The 17509-nt window shown below is 38.2% G+C and overlaps 1 protein-coding gene across 4 annotated transcripts in view; it reads right to left on the reverse strand.

Annotated features, from left to right (window-relative positions):
• Window positions 1-17509, reverse strand: part of CABIN1 (calcineurin binding protein 1) — a 206308-nt gene that overhangs the window by 109705 nt on the left and 79094 nt on the right. For all 4 annotated transcript variants that reach the window (XM_073312662.2, XM_073312664.2, XM_073312663.2 and 1 more), the window contains exons 29-30: window positions 14575-14906; window positions 1379-1492 (exon numbers count right to left, since the gene is read on the reverse strand). In XM_073312662.2, the coding sequence (XP_073168763.2) occupies window positions 1379-1492; window positions 14575-14906 (446 nt within the window). The remainder of the gene's footprint in view (window positions 1-1378; window positions 1493-14574; window positions 14907-17509) is intronic.

The following is a 17509-nucleotide window of genomic DNA, read 5'->3' on the forward strand; positions in this document are numbered from 1 at the left end:
AGAGGACTGTTTTCCATGTCCACTGGAGGTAGAACACGAAATGATCAGCTTCATCTGAAGAAAGGGAGATTTAGATCAGGTATTAGGAAAAACTTTCTAATTAGAAGGCTAGTTAACCACTGGAATAGGCTTCCAAAGGAGGTTGTGGAATCCCAGTCTTTGGAGGTTTTTAAAAACAGGTTAGACAAACACCTGTCAGGGATAGTCTAGATATACTTGGTCCTGCTTCAGTGCAGGCAGATGGACTAAATGACTTCTTGAGGTCCCTTCCAGCCCTACATTTCTATGATTCTATTTGCTAGATCAGAGCCAGAGTGTTCAACAGTTTATAGGATTAAGCATTTACAGAGCAAGATTTTTGTAGGAAAAGCAGGCAGGCACTCAGGAGACTAGCATGGCACAGAGGCACATGCTCACCAACTACATCACAACTACTAAGTCTACACCCTCCCAGACATGGCAGTCTTTATAACAAAAACCTCTCTTCAGGAGCAGAGAGGGAGATAGAATTTAGGATTGGTCCATGATACAGTTTTGAAACACCTGAAATTTCATTTAATGTTCTTCCAGTAGATTACAGTGGGAGAAGAGCGTATACTATACATCAAAAGAAATTTGTGCAGGAGGACTACTCAGAACAAAATGCACAAAACACCAAATGGTCTTCAGAAGAGGCCTTTTTGTTTGTTTTAAACAGATGCAAACCAGAAATCAATTCTTATGAGAAAACTGTTTCATACAGGAAATAATAATATTAAACAGCGATAACAAACATTGAGCATTGTAATGGCCTGAAAGACTCCTTGGCTACATATGTATAGACAGCTAGTTTGCCATACAGTGAGACTCTGCTAGAGACTGGGCTTCATGAGATTACCTAGAACTTCTGTTCTTGCTGATAAAGTAGCTCACATTTAGATACAGTACTTCAGTACTCCCCACCAACCTCAAAAATCCTTTGAACAAATAGTACTATTTTTGGTTGTTCCAAAAAGTGCAAAAGGACTTACCCGAGAGAGAGAGAGCACATGCAGAAATGAACAGAATTAGAATTTTAAACAGTTTTCATCCCAGCAGCATTTAGTGACCATCACATGATGGTAAGCCATTGATTCTCCCGCCCCCCATTCATGTTAATACTGTAAGATGATAGCTTCTCAAGCTTATAAGGAATAAGCACTATGCATGCATCCTCTTAGATGGGACAATACTGGTAAATTTTGCTGTAGTACAAATCCAACTTCTTTGCCTTCTGTGTCGCCCCTTCAACCCTCTCTTGTTGAATTCCCCCAACATTCTCTCTCAACAAACCTTCCATATGGGAAGCAGGTGTTAAAATGTCCAAGTAGTGGTATGTTTGTCAACAGTATTAACTTACATTGAAGAAATTAGTCTTGTTCCTCTCACAGAAGAGACCCTGTGCTGGCATGTGCTTCAGTTGCTGCCATGGGATACTGCTGCCTAGCAACACATCTCGGGCCCACTGGAGGTTCTACAGAAGCAAGCAAGAAAGAAAATGAGTAGGAGACAGGAACGGTTTGTTAATGCAGGTAAAAGTACAAAACATTCTCTTGCTTTTATTTATACATTACCAGTTATAATTTTTCCAGAGAAATCTGTCTAATGGCAGCCAGAGTCAGGTCAGCTAATATTTGTGCATTTTGGGCAATAATGTAATTCAGAGGTGAGATTATCCCATCTCCCCCAAAAAACCCTTACACAGAAAACACGGTGGTTTAACAGCACAAGCCCTAAGACTGACTGGCCCTGGCACTAGGCAGAGGATTACTAAATCCCCCTAAAGCTTCAAATTCAGTCTCAAACCCTCATAGTTTGCGCTGACTTAGACTCATTTTTGTGCTTCCTCAATGCCACTGAAATCTGTTTCCATTTCCTGTCACTTAGAGCAGCCTGAGTTGTACACACATTTTCTACCTGTTTTTTAAAAAAATGACTATATGTATTTTTTATGGAATAATTGTCATAATTTCATTAACAATATAAAAGGATTAGATAGCAACCAAACTCAGAACAAAAAGTCACTGATTTCTAATACCAATTTCTTGTCCATAAATACTAAACAGCTAGCCAGATCCCTTGAATATATAGCAGTTTACCCGTCAGCCCTTTTTTTGGTTGCCTAGGATGTGTGTCTGTGTGCCTAATCACCATACTTCAATGACTACACTTGCAAACCCTGTCAGCCCTAAAAATGAGAGACCAAGTGAGAGAATGAAATGTTCATCTTTCAGATGGCAAGAAAGCTCACCATTGCTCTGTCAACTAAAGCCTGGTCTATGGATAGATTTTCTTTTTTAACTGTTGTTACTATTTCGGATAGTTTTTTTTTTTTTAACTGAAATAATTATACCAGTACAACCACTAGTGTGGGCACATTCATATCAGTATAAAGGTGCCTTAAATGAATGTTGTTTATTCCCCCTTTTTCCCTATGGGAATAAGCTATACTGCTATACGCAACTTTATACTGGTATAACTGTTCCCACACTAGGTATGTTGTAACACCTTAGCTATACCAGTATAGTTAAAGGAATACACCTTTTATGTGTAGATAAGCCATAAATTGGCTTTATAAATTAAGAAATTAGGGCCTGGTCTGGCAAGCACCAGTCATATCTGATTTACACAGAAACATTTAACATGTGAGAATAAGAAATATTCCTAGAGTAAGATCTTGCAGGATCAGTCTCCTAAGGAAGAAAAAAATATGGTTCAAGAGAACTCAATGCCTGACATGAATATATGAATATGAAAGCTTTTATCAAGGCTTTATTTTGGTCAGAAGAACAGCAGCTGTTGGCCCTGAGCAAACCTGCCACCCAGGAGTACTAACAGAAGGGACAATTATTAATTGTAAAGTTTCACTGACAGGCTAAATCTCTGGTTTACTTCTACTTTTTCCTTCAATCATTCCATGATCTCTTTAGCATTGAGCACTGGGTTGTTTTTTCCCCAGAGCACTAAAGCTGTAGAGCAAACAAAAGGCAGAGAACAAGGAAGAGAATGCACTGATATCTCTTGAGAGGCAAGTGACAATGCTATAACCTGCCTGTGGTGTTCTTTCTATGGACCTGGGAGCTGCATCTATAAACCATAAATCTGATTAACCCATGTACGTCCTGAAACTGTATTCTGGTTATGATACCACCTTAACCTTTCTCCTCTTGCTTTATCTTCTGTGAACATTATTGATTTTTTCTAGACTGATGTTTACCTTATTTCTCTGCTGATTTTCCTTTCCATCCTGTGAGTGTTTGCTGAAATATGCATAACTCATATATAAACCCTATCTAGTTGCAAACTTTTTCAGTCCTTCAGTTATAGTAGTCATGCAGAAACCCACCGTGTCTTTTCAGAATTGGAGTCTCACCTCTGGACAGGTTACTTACTGTTTCTAGAATCAAGTGTAACAAAGCATAATGTTGGAAATGCCAATCAGCTGCTGCTAGGGGTCAAAACACTTCCAGATAAACTAGAAAGATTGTTAGAAATTAGGGAGAAACAGATATTGGGCCTCTGTAATTACAGCATCTGACACTGGACAGAATTTGATGAGCTTACCTTGAGTATGAGATAAATGCATGTTACTTTACAAATACCATTAGGCATTTTCTGGCTTTTATGAGGACTAATACACACATTTATTACCACAGAGACATATGAATAATAAAAGGTTCACTGGTGTTATGACTGGAAAATAAAATGCTTTGACTCACCATGCTCTCTCTCCATAGCACTGTTTTCTGCAATTTATACCATAACCACTCACTGACTTTTATGATCTAAATCTGTAAAACCTTTTAAGTTACAGACAGTAGAAAACCAAAGATATAAAAAAAGCTATGCAAAAAAGGGCCTGCTCCTGCTTTTACTGAAAAAAAGGCAAAACAATCATTGATTTCAGCATGGTGAAGGATTAGTCTTAAAGTTGCATTGCTAACAGAAAATTTATAAAAGTGCAGCAATTTATCATTATGGACTAGGCTGATTGTCATATTGAGGTGGATATACCATAATTACATTTAGAATATGATCAGAGAGAAGGTACCTTTTCTTTTAAAGCCTCTCTCTTGCAAATTTCATCTGAAGGTTTCTATAACATATCAGTCACGCAGCAATGCTATTATCTGATCACAGTGTCTGATGTTTCAGGACACAGTAATTTTTAAGGTGTTGCGATTGTGTGAATCTTGTCTTAAAATTTACTCTTGTAGAACCTAAAATAATTGATGGCAGCATATCTCACAATATATGCTTTACAGAACAACTCCTGGCTTTCCAATGAACTGTGAAAGACAACATTTATGGCCAGATTCTGCCCTGCATTAAGATTGCTTTGCACTGCTATGGTGGTGCAAAACAATACTAAAGTCAACATAACTGGTCACTTGAGAGTTCCCACAATTTAGGGGATCCTGGGCTGACACTGAGCCACTATACTGGCTCCCAGGTCACCTTCTATGTCTCTCCCACATTTCCTGATAAAGGAATCATGGCCAGAAAAAAGGAGCTGGGGATAAGGTTGCTTTATGCCTGGGCAATCCCCAGGTGACAACGGCCTCTGGGGCTACTGGCAGTAGTCTCAGGTAGCTCTGATCTACGCCAGGGACTTCCCAGCACCCAGATGCCCCCAAAATCAGGGGCTGAGGGCCTCACAGAGGGCCCCCTTACATTATTCCTCTCCTTAGCCGCACAAGATTGAGATCTATCTCACAATATGGAAATTCCAAAAAGAACAGTTCATTTACTGCTTTTGGTAGTGAAACAGAGGATAAGCCATGTGAACAATAACTACACCCAAGGTTTAGTTTGTGTGGTGTCTGACCATTCTGTTCTGAATGAAGTCAGCATACAGCACAAGTGACAATTATTACAATCAGCTCTTCACATCTCTCAAGAAGCAGGCACATGAATACTTTTTACACTGTTCACACACATCAAATGCAAAAAGCTGTGAATGGAGCAGGAAAACAACAAACCTAGTGTTTCCTGTCCATTTCAACTCTGGGCTCTCCCTTTCAGATATATCGGCCTGTTTTTCTATCTCTGGTATTTAATAGCACCAGCCACCATAGTAAAGTAGGTGCTTTCAAGTCTGATCTTAAACTCCACTTCTACTTACTCTAAATGCTGGCAATGCCCATCATAGATTTTATTTTCCCTAATAGACCAGTCTACATCCTCCAAGCCCAAACTGTCACTTTGCAATGTCAGCTCTCTATTGATTTATACATTGAAACTACACTGGGTTACATGCACATCAAAAGACTGGCTTCCTCTAAAGAACAAGACACCAGCATTTGGCTACCTAGCAGAGAATGTAAGAAGACTGCTGTATTATATTACACTTCAAAAATATTCTGGCAGCAAAAAGACTCGCTCACAAATGGCCGAGTCTGTAAAAGCAGTGAACCAGAATTGCCAGTCTATCAAACAACAGAACAATGGGGCAACCCATGTTTCAGTGGTTAGTGCTTCACATTGCTCCTGGAAAGACACAAAGTTCAAGGCTAAATAAGGCCAAAAAAAGCCAAGTGTTTAAATATTGTACTTTCTGCTTTGCTTGCATGCATCCGTTTCAATCCAATCTGTGATGATCTGAGGTGTATGAAAGTGACATGCAATCTCAGGGCATCTCAACACACATGGCCGTGTGGATTTTTACTTACAGTAAAAAAAACCCCTCAATCTAATATGTTTAACAAACAAAAACAGAAAAGCCACCATCACACGGCTGTAACCTTATATATAAAATCCCAGGCCTGAATGACTCTTAGGAGGTGTCTTACAGATATATTCCTGAAACCAGGATTTACACCAGATAGTTTGACAGAGCTGTAACTGTAGTGGCATGCTCTCGTGCTGCTCAAGTAGTGTATGATATATGTACACTGAATATATTATTCCTAGGGAAATCCACATATTTTGCAAAGTGATGACGATGATCTAGCCAAAAGCAAAAAAGGTCATCCAGACAAATAATGCCATTTTTCTGTAATCTTCACACAACTGTATGTAATGAGAGTAAAGGGTGAAGTTAGAGATGTTACACTGTCCTTATCCTTAAATCAGGATAATCAGTAATTCCCAGTAAATACACTTGAGTGGATCTGAACTCATTGGTTTCAAAGACTCTGCTCTGCTTACCTTTTAAACTGGAGTCATTAGGAGCGGAAGAAGGGATTCAGGACAAAGCAAAAGGGATTTATTCTTACCAGTCTGAAGCACTGGATTTAACTGTGACTCAGACCAATTATAAAGAGCTGTTTCCAGTTCAACAACCACCTCCCACTCCCTCACCACTCCAAGATTCAAAGGCAGACTAACTGACAGGTTACAGGTTTCAGAGTAACAGCCGTGTTAGTCTGTATTCGCAAAAAGGAAAGGAGTACTTGTGGCACCTTAGAGACTAACCAATTTATTTGAGCATGAGCTTTCGTGAGCTACAGCTCACTTCATCGATGAAGTGAGCTGTAGCTCACGAAAGCTCATGCTCAAATAAATTGGTTAGTCTCTAGTGAGCTGTAGCTCACGAAAGCTCATGCTCAAATAAATTGGTTAGTCTCTAAGGTGCCACAAGTACTCCTTTCCTTTTGACAGGTTACAGTCCCTTGCAGAACTGTTTTCCTATATTACTAAGATGGAAAAGAAGACTACCATAAAGATCATCTTGCTAGAAATCTGAGTCACCTCAGAAGTGGATACCTCTTAACTCCAAGGTGTCAAAAGCCACCTTTCCACAAGGGAAGGAACCACAGGAAGTGTGGCTGTGAGTTGCATAAAATGATCTGCTACTTCCTACCCCTCCCAAATATTTTTAAATATCTGTTTCACTGCCAATGCTTGTAATTAGTTAAAAATTATGATACTCACCCAAAAATATCACTTTTACTAGTTACAAGAACTAATACTCCTCAGAGCCAAGCCCCCAACTCCTCCTTCAGCATACGGCCAAGAGAAGACCTAGAAAGCTCTCATTGAGAACACTGCAGGGTTAGCATCAATGTAGATGCTCTAACAACACTTTCAAATGTTGCTCTTCATTGTAGAAAACATTTTTTCAAGTTTGATTTTGTTAAGGAAGCCTGGAGTTGACCCTCCTCCATTATGGGAGAACATGCAGCCATGTTGATTTTAAAGCAGTGGCAGTGTTTGTGCAGGTGCATTCCAATGTCTCCCAGAGCCATACACGGTTCTGATCCTCCGATGGCGTACAGATTTGAAAACATTCTTACTGTAGTTATATTTTTTAATTTTAATACCAGGCTTTCAGGAGCGCCAGGCAGCCATTTTTCACATTTGAAATTTGCCATAAATTAATATCCAAATAATGCAACAAATTAAGACTAAGGATTATATTCTATTCCTTTTTACATATTTAAAACTTAAGCGGTATATAAACAAACTAGGGCTGTTGATTAATCGCGGTTAACTCACGCTATTAACTCAAAAAAAATTAATCGCGATTAAAAAAATTAATTGTGATTAATCGCAGTTTTAATCACAGTGTTAAACAGAATACCAATTAAAATTTATTAAATATTTTGCATGTTTTTCTACACTTTCATATATATTGTATTCTGTGTTGTAACTGAAATCAATATATTTGAAAATGTAGAAAACATCCAAAAATATTTAAATAAACAGTATTCTGTTATTGTTTACCAGTGCGATTAATCGAGATCAATTTTTTTAATCGCTTGACAGCCCTAAAACAAACTATGTTTCGCTCTTCAAGATATTATTTGATATGGAAGGGTATAATGTGTATATATGTGGTGGCAGGTAACAGACTGCTGAGTAGTCTGAAGGTTCTTTAGAACTTTTGAATGTACTCAGAATAGAAGGCATATTTAATAGGAAAATTCTAGTTCCCCAAGTGAACAACAACATTTTACTTTGCATCAAAGCTATGTATTTTACAAGACCTCATCTCCAATGCACCTTGCTATTTTAAAAACATAATCTACCTTTTTTTGGTCTATAAACATTTCCTCCTTATTGATTATTTGTTTGTGAAGATTTCCACTATGTATTTCATGCAGTAGGTTGATGTGTTGTGTGGGCTTGTTTGGGGGCTTTTTTGGAAAGAGAAATTGGGAGAAAACCATGAGAAGCACCAATATAACCTATCTGATGGATTTTATTGGATCCCTAGTACTGTTGTTATGGGCTGAGATCGGCCAATATGCCAGGCTTGGCAAGTGCATTATATTAGGAAAAGTGATGTTACATTGTTTGATCTAAACGCATAGGCCATACAATAGATATTTTAAAATTAGCTTCCATTGCTAATGGAAATACTAGCTCTGAACAGGTAAGAGAATAAGTTGCCGTTTGCAAACAGGTGGCAGTCCAGTTTGTCATCTTTATGAATAACTTCTGTATAGCTCCATTTTATTTAGCAGCTTCTCTCTTATCAAGGACTAAAGCTGCTGCATAGATGTAAAAGATGCAGGGGGATAGAGTAGAAGTGAAAGATCCTGGAGGGAGACATTTTAAACAAATTAGTACCACTGACCTAACATATGACGATGCAGCAAATATACATGATTATTACTAATGGGATACTAACAATTTCTCTGAGCTGTACTGTTTGTGTTGGAAAGAGTTTTAAAGAACAGCACTGATCAGAGAAACTGTTAGCAACTTATTAGCTACAATGACATATAAACACACTTTTGCCAACATAATTGGGATACTAATGTAGACCAGCCATGCAACATCTGTTCCAAAGTGTTCCAAGGTTATTAGATTTCAAAGTGGAATGTGAATCAACTGCAGCCTTGAGCTATGCAAGTTTACATTGTCAGAATTTGTTCCTAATATTTGATGTATGTCCTTTATACACAGTATTTGACAGAATTCCAAGGCAACTAGCTCAAAGTGCTTTTTTGATTCCACAGTTGTGATGTCATCTTGCAGCAGGAATGTAGCAAAGAGTAGTCCCTGAAGCTGTTGAAAGCTAGACCCAGAGCAGCTGTAATATTGGTGTATTACTGGATTTGTACTACAAAGTTCCTGAAAACTGTCAAAACTTCCTACTTCCACAAACTAATTTGTCTGTTAAATACAAAGTCGGTGATGATGAACAACTCAGTAGTGGATCACTTTATCAAAGATTCTGGCTTTAAATTACTACTCATGCATTTTATACCATGTCCGGTGGCGGCCTGATGTAACTACGGCTCATATTACATTCTCCTAATGGCAAACAGGTGTTAAAAATTGTTAAGGGTTCTTGTTAAGGATAGATAATGTATGAGCATTAATAAATTAAAAAAAACCTAAGGACAGGAAAAAAAGCATCTCCTGGGAAAGACATTATAAGAAAGATATGCCTAAAACATTTTATACATACACAACTTTTTTTTTTTTTTTTTTTTTAAAACACTTCCTGACTGCCTATGGGTAGGAGGATATTATACCCCTGCCTGGACTGACCCCCACAACATAAGAGAACTATTCACTTTCACTTTATTTTAGGTAGTACTTGCTATCCGTATTTGTGAACAAAGCCTTGACTTTTTCTCTGCCTATCTTGTCCTTCCTATTTCACCCTGGATTAAGTTATAAAGATCAAATTGTGGCATTGCCTTCATTTTTGTGGTAAAAGATGGAAGTCACAAAGGAAGCATTAGGACTTCACTGCAAGGCAGAGAAGCAGGTTTAGTGGGGGAATAAAACTGGCAGTCAAGTTTGTAGAGAAAAAATAGCTTTTGAAAATTCACTTTTATATTCCCCCCACCACCAGTATGAAAGTCCCATCTAACAAAATTTAGCAGCTAAACACAGATTAGCTTCGATGACAACATGAGATGAAAATAACCACCAACATTTTGAGGCAACATTTTGAGGTGGAAAGTGGAGTGTCTGGCCAAATAAAATGTAGAACAGATCCTGAAAAGGACTTGGTAAAAAAGCTTGTCCCTTTACCAACATCCTGATTCAGCAAAATCAATGGTACAGAGACATGACAGAAAAGGGTGAAAAGAACCAGTGCATGAGAAACTTACTTTTCTATGCACTGTGGAGGCTAGACAATCGTCTCTTCTGGCCAGCCATGAATTTTGGCCCTCCTTGGTTCTTCATGCAAATTTTTGGCAATGGACACAAATGCTGAACTTCACAACAAGATTTTATGCAATTTAAAATTACGCTTAGCTCTCTGAAACCTCACCAGAAATCTATTCAAGCCACACAGCAACCCACCTGTACCTAATCTATTTATCAAGGTTCTCAGACCACGCTTGTCACCATGGTATAAGAACATAAGAATGGCCATACTGGGTCAGACCAAGGTCCATTCAACCCAGTTGCCTGTCTACCGACAGTAGCCAATGCCGGGTGCCCCAGAGGGCGTGAACCTAACAGGTAATGGTCAAGTGATCTCTCTCCCACCATCCATCTCCATCCTCTGACAAACAGAGGCTAGGGACACCAGTCCTTACCCATCCTGGCTAATAGCCATTAATGGACTTAATCTCCATAAATTTATCCAGTTCTCTTTTAAACCCTGTTATAGTCCTAGCCTTCACAACCTCCTCAGGCAAGGAGTTCCACAGGTTGACAGTGCGCTGAGTGAAGAAGAACTTCCTTTTATTTGTTTTAAACCTGCTGCCCATTAATTTCATTTCGTGGCTCCTAGTTCTTATATTATGGGAACAAGTAAATAACTTTTCCTTATTCTAAGTATCTAAGTATCCTTCTCAGTCCAGTTGTTACTACATATGCTCAGATATATTTTACTTTCTAAATTTATTTATGGGTAAAACTCCCACAAAGGGCATAATAGACAGACAGATATCTTAACTCTTTGGCACTACCTAACCAGAGGCAGCAACTGTTTAAAAGAATATGAATCAATGGTCCAAGACAGAAAATTCTGTCCTCTGGAAATTCTGTGGTATAAGCAATCATAATAGCAGAAAGAAAAGGAGTACTAGTGGCACCTTAGAGACTAACCAATTTATCTGAGCATAAGCTTTCGTGAGCTATAGCTATTGGTTAGTCTCTAAGGTGCCACTAGTACTCCTTTTCTTTTTGCGAATACAGACTAACACGGCTGCTACTCTGAAACCTGTCATAATAGCAGAAAGTAATAGAAGTTTTTTGGGAAGTTGAGTGACAGTTAATTATGCACCAAATGTAAAAAATATATATAACCCTCTATAGACTGCACAGAAATTAACCTATCTACTAGAAATGAGGAAGGGAGGAACTGGCAAAGATGAGATTTAACCCTATGGCTTTCAGGAAAGACAGGTATTTGACACGATATTTAGACTACTGTACCCATCCTCTCTCTTCTATGCTATCTACTGCCCAGCCAATAGCCAAACATAATGAATAACTAAGTGCATATAAATAGTTAGTTTGTGAGAGAAAGAAAGAAAGAAAAAAAGAAGGGAAAAACATTAAGAAAACGTTTTGTGAGGAGTTCCTCAGGCAAGGATATGCTACCCTCTGACTAACTGCTTTGAAGATAGACAGGCTTTCTTACTGGAAGATGATACAACCAGTTTGTCAGCAACAGTAATGACAGATTGTGAAAATCCATTGCTGCTCTTAATGATTGGATTTTTATGAAGAAATTAATGGCTGTCATATACAAACAGTGTGAAAATATTTTCAAAACTGCCTGTGTTTAAAAACTGGTCATGTTTTGCTAGAAAATGACTACTTTATAGCCAGTCTGAATGCTGGACACATTCCACTTGATTCGTAATACATGTTACAGATCAATTTGGCGTCTTTTGTGCTGTTAATATTTTTGTACTACAGTATGACAGAAATTGAGCTCACATGTAATAAGATTATGAACACTGTAGAAATTGCTATATATTAATCTATGAATACATATATGTAATAATGACATGAACACTGTATATGACCAGAGCAATGAGGGAAACTTATCCTATATTGGGTTATAAGACTTTCCTGTGTGAATGCATTGATCTAATTTGTCTTGGGATTAGCTGAACATTTATTACATGCCTATAATACTTGAATTCAATGGGAACTGTACATAAAGGCAATACAGTGGCTTCCCAGATGAGAATACATAGGTACACACAAAAAAGACAAGGGAGACAGCTGTTGGCTTCCAAGTGGAGCAGTATGAAGGAAATGGGTCTCCCAGATCTAGGGAATGGCAAGCCTTAGAGAAGAACTAGCTATGCAGACAGTATGCTTTATTGTTGTTAAGATGTGTTTCCTCTGAAATGCTTTTGTTCTAAATAAAGATTTTGCTTTAAGGAAGCTGTTTGGTCACTAATCCCCATTGTCACTGGGAACAAAACTACAGGTTTGAGCCCAAGTCAGACCTGGTAAGGTGATCACAGTTGAGACACAGGGAACTGCCATCAGAATCACCTAGTCTGAGATTGGGAGAAATGTGTGTTTCCATCACAAGAAAAAGGTGACAGCTTGAGGGGTAGAGGGGGCATGCTCAAGAAGCCATAAGTTATTGGAGGTGCAGTTAGGTCGATAATTATGATCAGCAGTATAATTTTCTTTTCCATTTCTTTGCCATTATCTTTTCCATTACCCTCACTGCTATTAGAATGCATAGTGGAAATTCAATTAATAGAAGGTACGGTGTAGGTGGGGAAGGAATACTAGGGGGGTAAGGTAGTACAGTGTGTCATTGCACTAGGCTTTCAAATCAAGAGACTTGGGTTCAAATGCTGATTTTGACCAACAGAGAAATAAGTTTGGTAGTTTCAACTTATTACTCATGGATACTTTACAACTTACTTTACAAGCTGGCATGATAGGCGGTTGCTGCTCAAGAAAGGCCCAGGGCTAGAATAGCAGTGGTGTTGCAGGCCAAAACTCAGGTGGACTACAGAACTGTGACAAAGAAACTTTCGCAGAACCTGACTGTAGTGCATTTTGCCTCAGTCTAGGCTAGAATTATCCATCTATAATTTTCATGAGCACCAAATTCGTAAAAAAAGAAGCTACAACATGCAAGAGTTATTCAAAACATCCATAGTTGCAAAGATCAATGCTCAATACATTTTGTATGCTGCTTGATTATGTGGGAGACAGTTCTCTGCAAAACATACTTGTTTTGGGTGCAAAATAAACATGCTAAATCTAAAATAAAGGAGGTTTACAGTTCAAAACAGAGAAAGAGATAACTCATGACAGTTAAAGTCCTTTCACAGTAATTCAACCATGAAGAACACATTTAGGTCATGCTGGAGGAGGAAAGTTCTGCTTCTCTCAGGCCAAATGTGCACTAATTCCAACACAGCGACCAAGACATTTTCTGCCCCGTTTAAACCAAGACCACAGGCCTGTGCGTCAGTCTGCTTTGGAATTGCAGTAGGATCCTTGAGTGACTTTCACTCAGTGATTTCTAACAGCCAGTAACTGGTCTACTCAGGGGGAAGTAATGACAGATTACAGGAGCAGGAGATTTAGAAACGCAATACCCTAGCACAGCAATTTGGGTTTAGTATCAAGTGGGGAAAAGAAATTTCCGTCAAGCCTTAATTCTTATTTTGACCTTCACTTAGTGATAGCTAGGATCCTACATCCATATAGCCACGGTCTGACTACCCTACCCGTCTAGTGAATGCCATTAGAGAAAACATGCATTCCTATAAGATAGGAAGAATGTGTTCGGTTACAAAATCTTGAACTTTTTCAGCTGTGTGAAGGGAGGCAGAGGTAATGTTTCTGTCTTCATATTTAGCTTATATAACCTTCCCCTTTCCAAATCATTCCATAAAAATGCTTCAGTAAGGAGGAACTGTGCTCCTCTCAGAGCTCTGTTAAAACTATTCTTGACTGATTAGAAAATATCACTGTTGAGGAAGACAAGATTTCCCTATCCCCAAAGGAGAACACAACCTCTGCAGTACTCCCAAGACAAGGCAGCACAAGAGTCAGAGACCAAACCTGGTCTTCTATCTGATAGTGATCTTACATCTGGCCCCCGAGATGCCACAAGCCAGAAACTGAGGGAGTTGGGAAGAGAACTAATTCTTACCATACTGAGGGGACCTTCTGGAACACAGCTCCTCTTGTTTTAATATATTAAGGATGTGTAATCTTCTAGTATCAGTAAGTATCTATTAATAAATCTACTGCTTTTATTTTTCAAAAAGCTGCATAAACACAAAGTCCTAAAATTTAAAAAGTGTGCACGCAAAGTATATCTTTTTGCATTCAGATCTCTCAGCATGTGTATGTGCATCAACTGGTTTGTGCATACCATACATATGCATGCAAATGTAGTTGTCCAATTCTGCACATGTACTTTTTAAAATTTAGATCCAATTTACTAATCTTCCCTATGCCCTGGATGTGGGTAAGCATTATTATCCTCATTTTACAGATGAGGAATCTGAGGTGCCACAAAGGCTAAGTGAATTGATCAAGGTCACACAGCAGGTCCATGTCAACACTGAGGAGTTCCTAACCATTTGCTCAGTCCACTTATTTAGTTACAGGTAAGATATAATTCTTTTTATATTTATAAGAAATAAATAGTTTTAAACACAGCTGGCCAGTCATTGTGCCAGTGCTATGTCTTACCTTGTGTGTTTTGCTGTACGCATACAGAAAGGCCAGTCTGTAGAGGCTCTTATAGTGCTGGGGGAAACGGCTCAGACACAAACGGAAGGAGGTGATGCATTGTTCTGTCAGGAATTTGCGTTGCTCTTCAAGATCTGCTGGAAGACACTGGGGAAACTCAGATGCGTCTCCACAAGATTCAGCTTTCTTCTTACAGTCCCACTGTGAAGGTGGGGGAACTGTAGCCTTGATAGGGATGCCAGATGATACTTGGGCATCTAAAAGAACTTTCTGGACACTATGCTCAGCTGCATGATAAGATTCAGAGTTCTCCAAGGGTTCTTCTGACTTTCCTACAAATGAACAAAGGTTCAGCATTTGTGTTTTAGAACCGATGTATACTGAAAAACTTAAAACTTTTTCTCCATTAAACTACATTCAGAATAATTCCAGAACTTCCCAATATACGTGTGACTGTTCTGTTCTACATGTTCAATGAACAAGACACCTTCAAGCTCCTAGAGAAACATATATATAACCATCTATCAAGAGGAAGGCAACTTTAGAGTCACAGGCTCTAGGGGCAGAAGGGTCTATTATGATCACCTAATCTGACTTCCTGAATAACACAGGCCAGGGATTTCTCCATTAAGTCCAATAATTTGTGGTTCAACCAGGCCAACATTTTTACAAGATAAATCTTCATTTATCAGATAATGCTGACTCTACAATATCCCTTGTCACCTGTTGCAAAGGTTAATTACCTTCACTGTTAAAAATTTGCAACCTATTGCAATTAACATTTTTTCAGCTTTCAACCACTGAATCTTGTTACAGCCCTCTGCTAGAATAATGAGCCCTCTCATATCAGTTACTATCACTTGATGTAGCTATTTATAGTCCATGATCAAATCGCCTCTTAACCTTCTCTTTGATTAGCTAAATAAACTGAGTTTAAGTCTCTCTTTCAGGTGTGTTTTCCTCACTGTGAATCATTCTTGAAGCTCTTGTCTGAACCCTCTCCAATTTTTCAACAGCCTTTTGAATGTGTTGACACTAGACATGGACACAGTATTCCAGCAGGATGTACTATGTTTTTCAGAAACTTCTGAAGGCTGGGGAAAATATTTCTATTTAATTTTTTAAACCATTAAATATTTTACAATCAGCACCTTCTGACCTAGAATTGTTAGCACACTTGATGCGTCTGAGCCATCCCAAGTTTGAGGAAGACCTTTTAAAATTTTTAACTTAAAAAGTGTTAGATTTTTCAAGCTACAGCATATTCATACAATGTTTCAGTAATACCAGAATGTTTTAATTCTCAACTCAAAAAGTTTCAGTCATTCCAATGCCTTAATCATCCCAGAAGCAGAGGAAAAAAGCTGTCAAAATTAACACGAGCAAAACTCTTTTACATGCTTCGCTGATGTTATTTTGTATTTATACCCATAGCATCTGGGGGACTTAAAATTTGTTTTAATTTTTTTTAAAGTATCCAAAGCAAACGTTTATGTCCCTTCCCTCAAAATAGGCTTTTTTAAATTAATTGTAGGAAAGCTAATTCAAATATTTTTGAATTATTTTTGAATTGTGGGTTTGTGTTGTGTTGTAAGCAATGGGTGTAGTTAGAAGTGGAAGTACAAAACATACACCCCGCCTCTAATACTGGGTCATATTACATATTACAAAATAATGTTATCAAATCTTATATTAATTTACAGCGGCGACGGACAGGGGGACAGGAGGGGAGGGGCCAGGGGCTAGCCTCCCTGGCCGGGAGCTTATGGGCTGGGTAGGCCATAGTTTGCCCACATCTGGTATAGTCACTCTGGCGCAAGTTTCCCTAGTTTAGACAAACCCTAAGAAAAAGCATAATTCAAAAGAAGAAAACAAGTTATCAAAATATCAATGATACATACAATGTTGAAATAAACGTTTACTGTACATTTCTCTCCAATGAGAATAAGGGAATGGATCAGGACCTGCTAAGCATCAAATTTTGTGGATCCATAAAATATGATATTATGGAAGGAGAGACTAAACAATGGTGTGATGTGATAGGAAAGTTTTATGAGCCTAAGTTTGGATGGCAGCATTACTCACAAAGGTGAACAAATTACACGCCAATAATATTTATGCTACACCCTCACATTTTACAGAAAAAAAACATTAACTTTTAGAGAGTTTTAAACTAATGTATTGGTTTTGTTTTTCATATCCCTCTACTTGTAAAGCCCAGCTCCCGCAGCACCGAATTCAACTATACAGGCTTCAGATGGAGAGAGAAATTCTAACTAATAGATTTTGGAAGATCTAAAATTATTTAAAATCACTTTTCCATATATAACATCTGATATCAAATGATCTATTGGAGCTCAAATAACCGCTGTATTCCATGGGAAAAGGATGGCAGAAGGTGGTTTCAAGTTCTCCATTGTGAATAAGCTTTCAATTCCAGTATTTATGATTCGCAAGATATTGAATAATAAGCTATCACTAGCCCAGGATTAAGTATGGGCAAAAGAGAGAAAAATTTTTGTTTGTGATTGTTTTACAATAACAGCTCCTTCAACTGCTCAGGACTTTGAAATATTAGAAGCCAGAGTACAGGTGAGGAAGTCAAAAGACCATGATAAAAATTGATTTACCACATTATTCTGCAGGTTATGAGAGGGTTCTATCACTTATGTCAGTGGTATCACAACCACATGGGTGATATAAATATAAAGTTTATATATACACATTTTTAAAAAACACAAACTATACATATACACCCCACTGGCATCCAACAAAAGTTCAAAAGCATAGCTCAACATCTTTCCAATACTTCTGCATGCTGGACAAAACATTTTAATGTCATCACTAGAGCTATCGATTAATTGCAGTTAACTTGCAATTAACTCAAAAAATTAATCGTGATTAATCCCAATTTTAATCGCACAATAGAATACCA

This window comes from Lepidochelys kempii, chromosome 15 (assembly GCF_965140285.1).
Source record: "Lepidochelys kempii isolate rLepKem1 chromosome 15, rLepKem1.hap1, whole genome shotgun sequence".
NCBI lineage: Eukaryota > Metazoa > Chordata > Testudines > Cheloniidae > Lepidochelys > Lepidochelys kempii.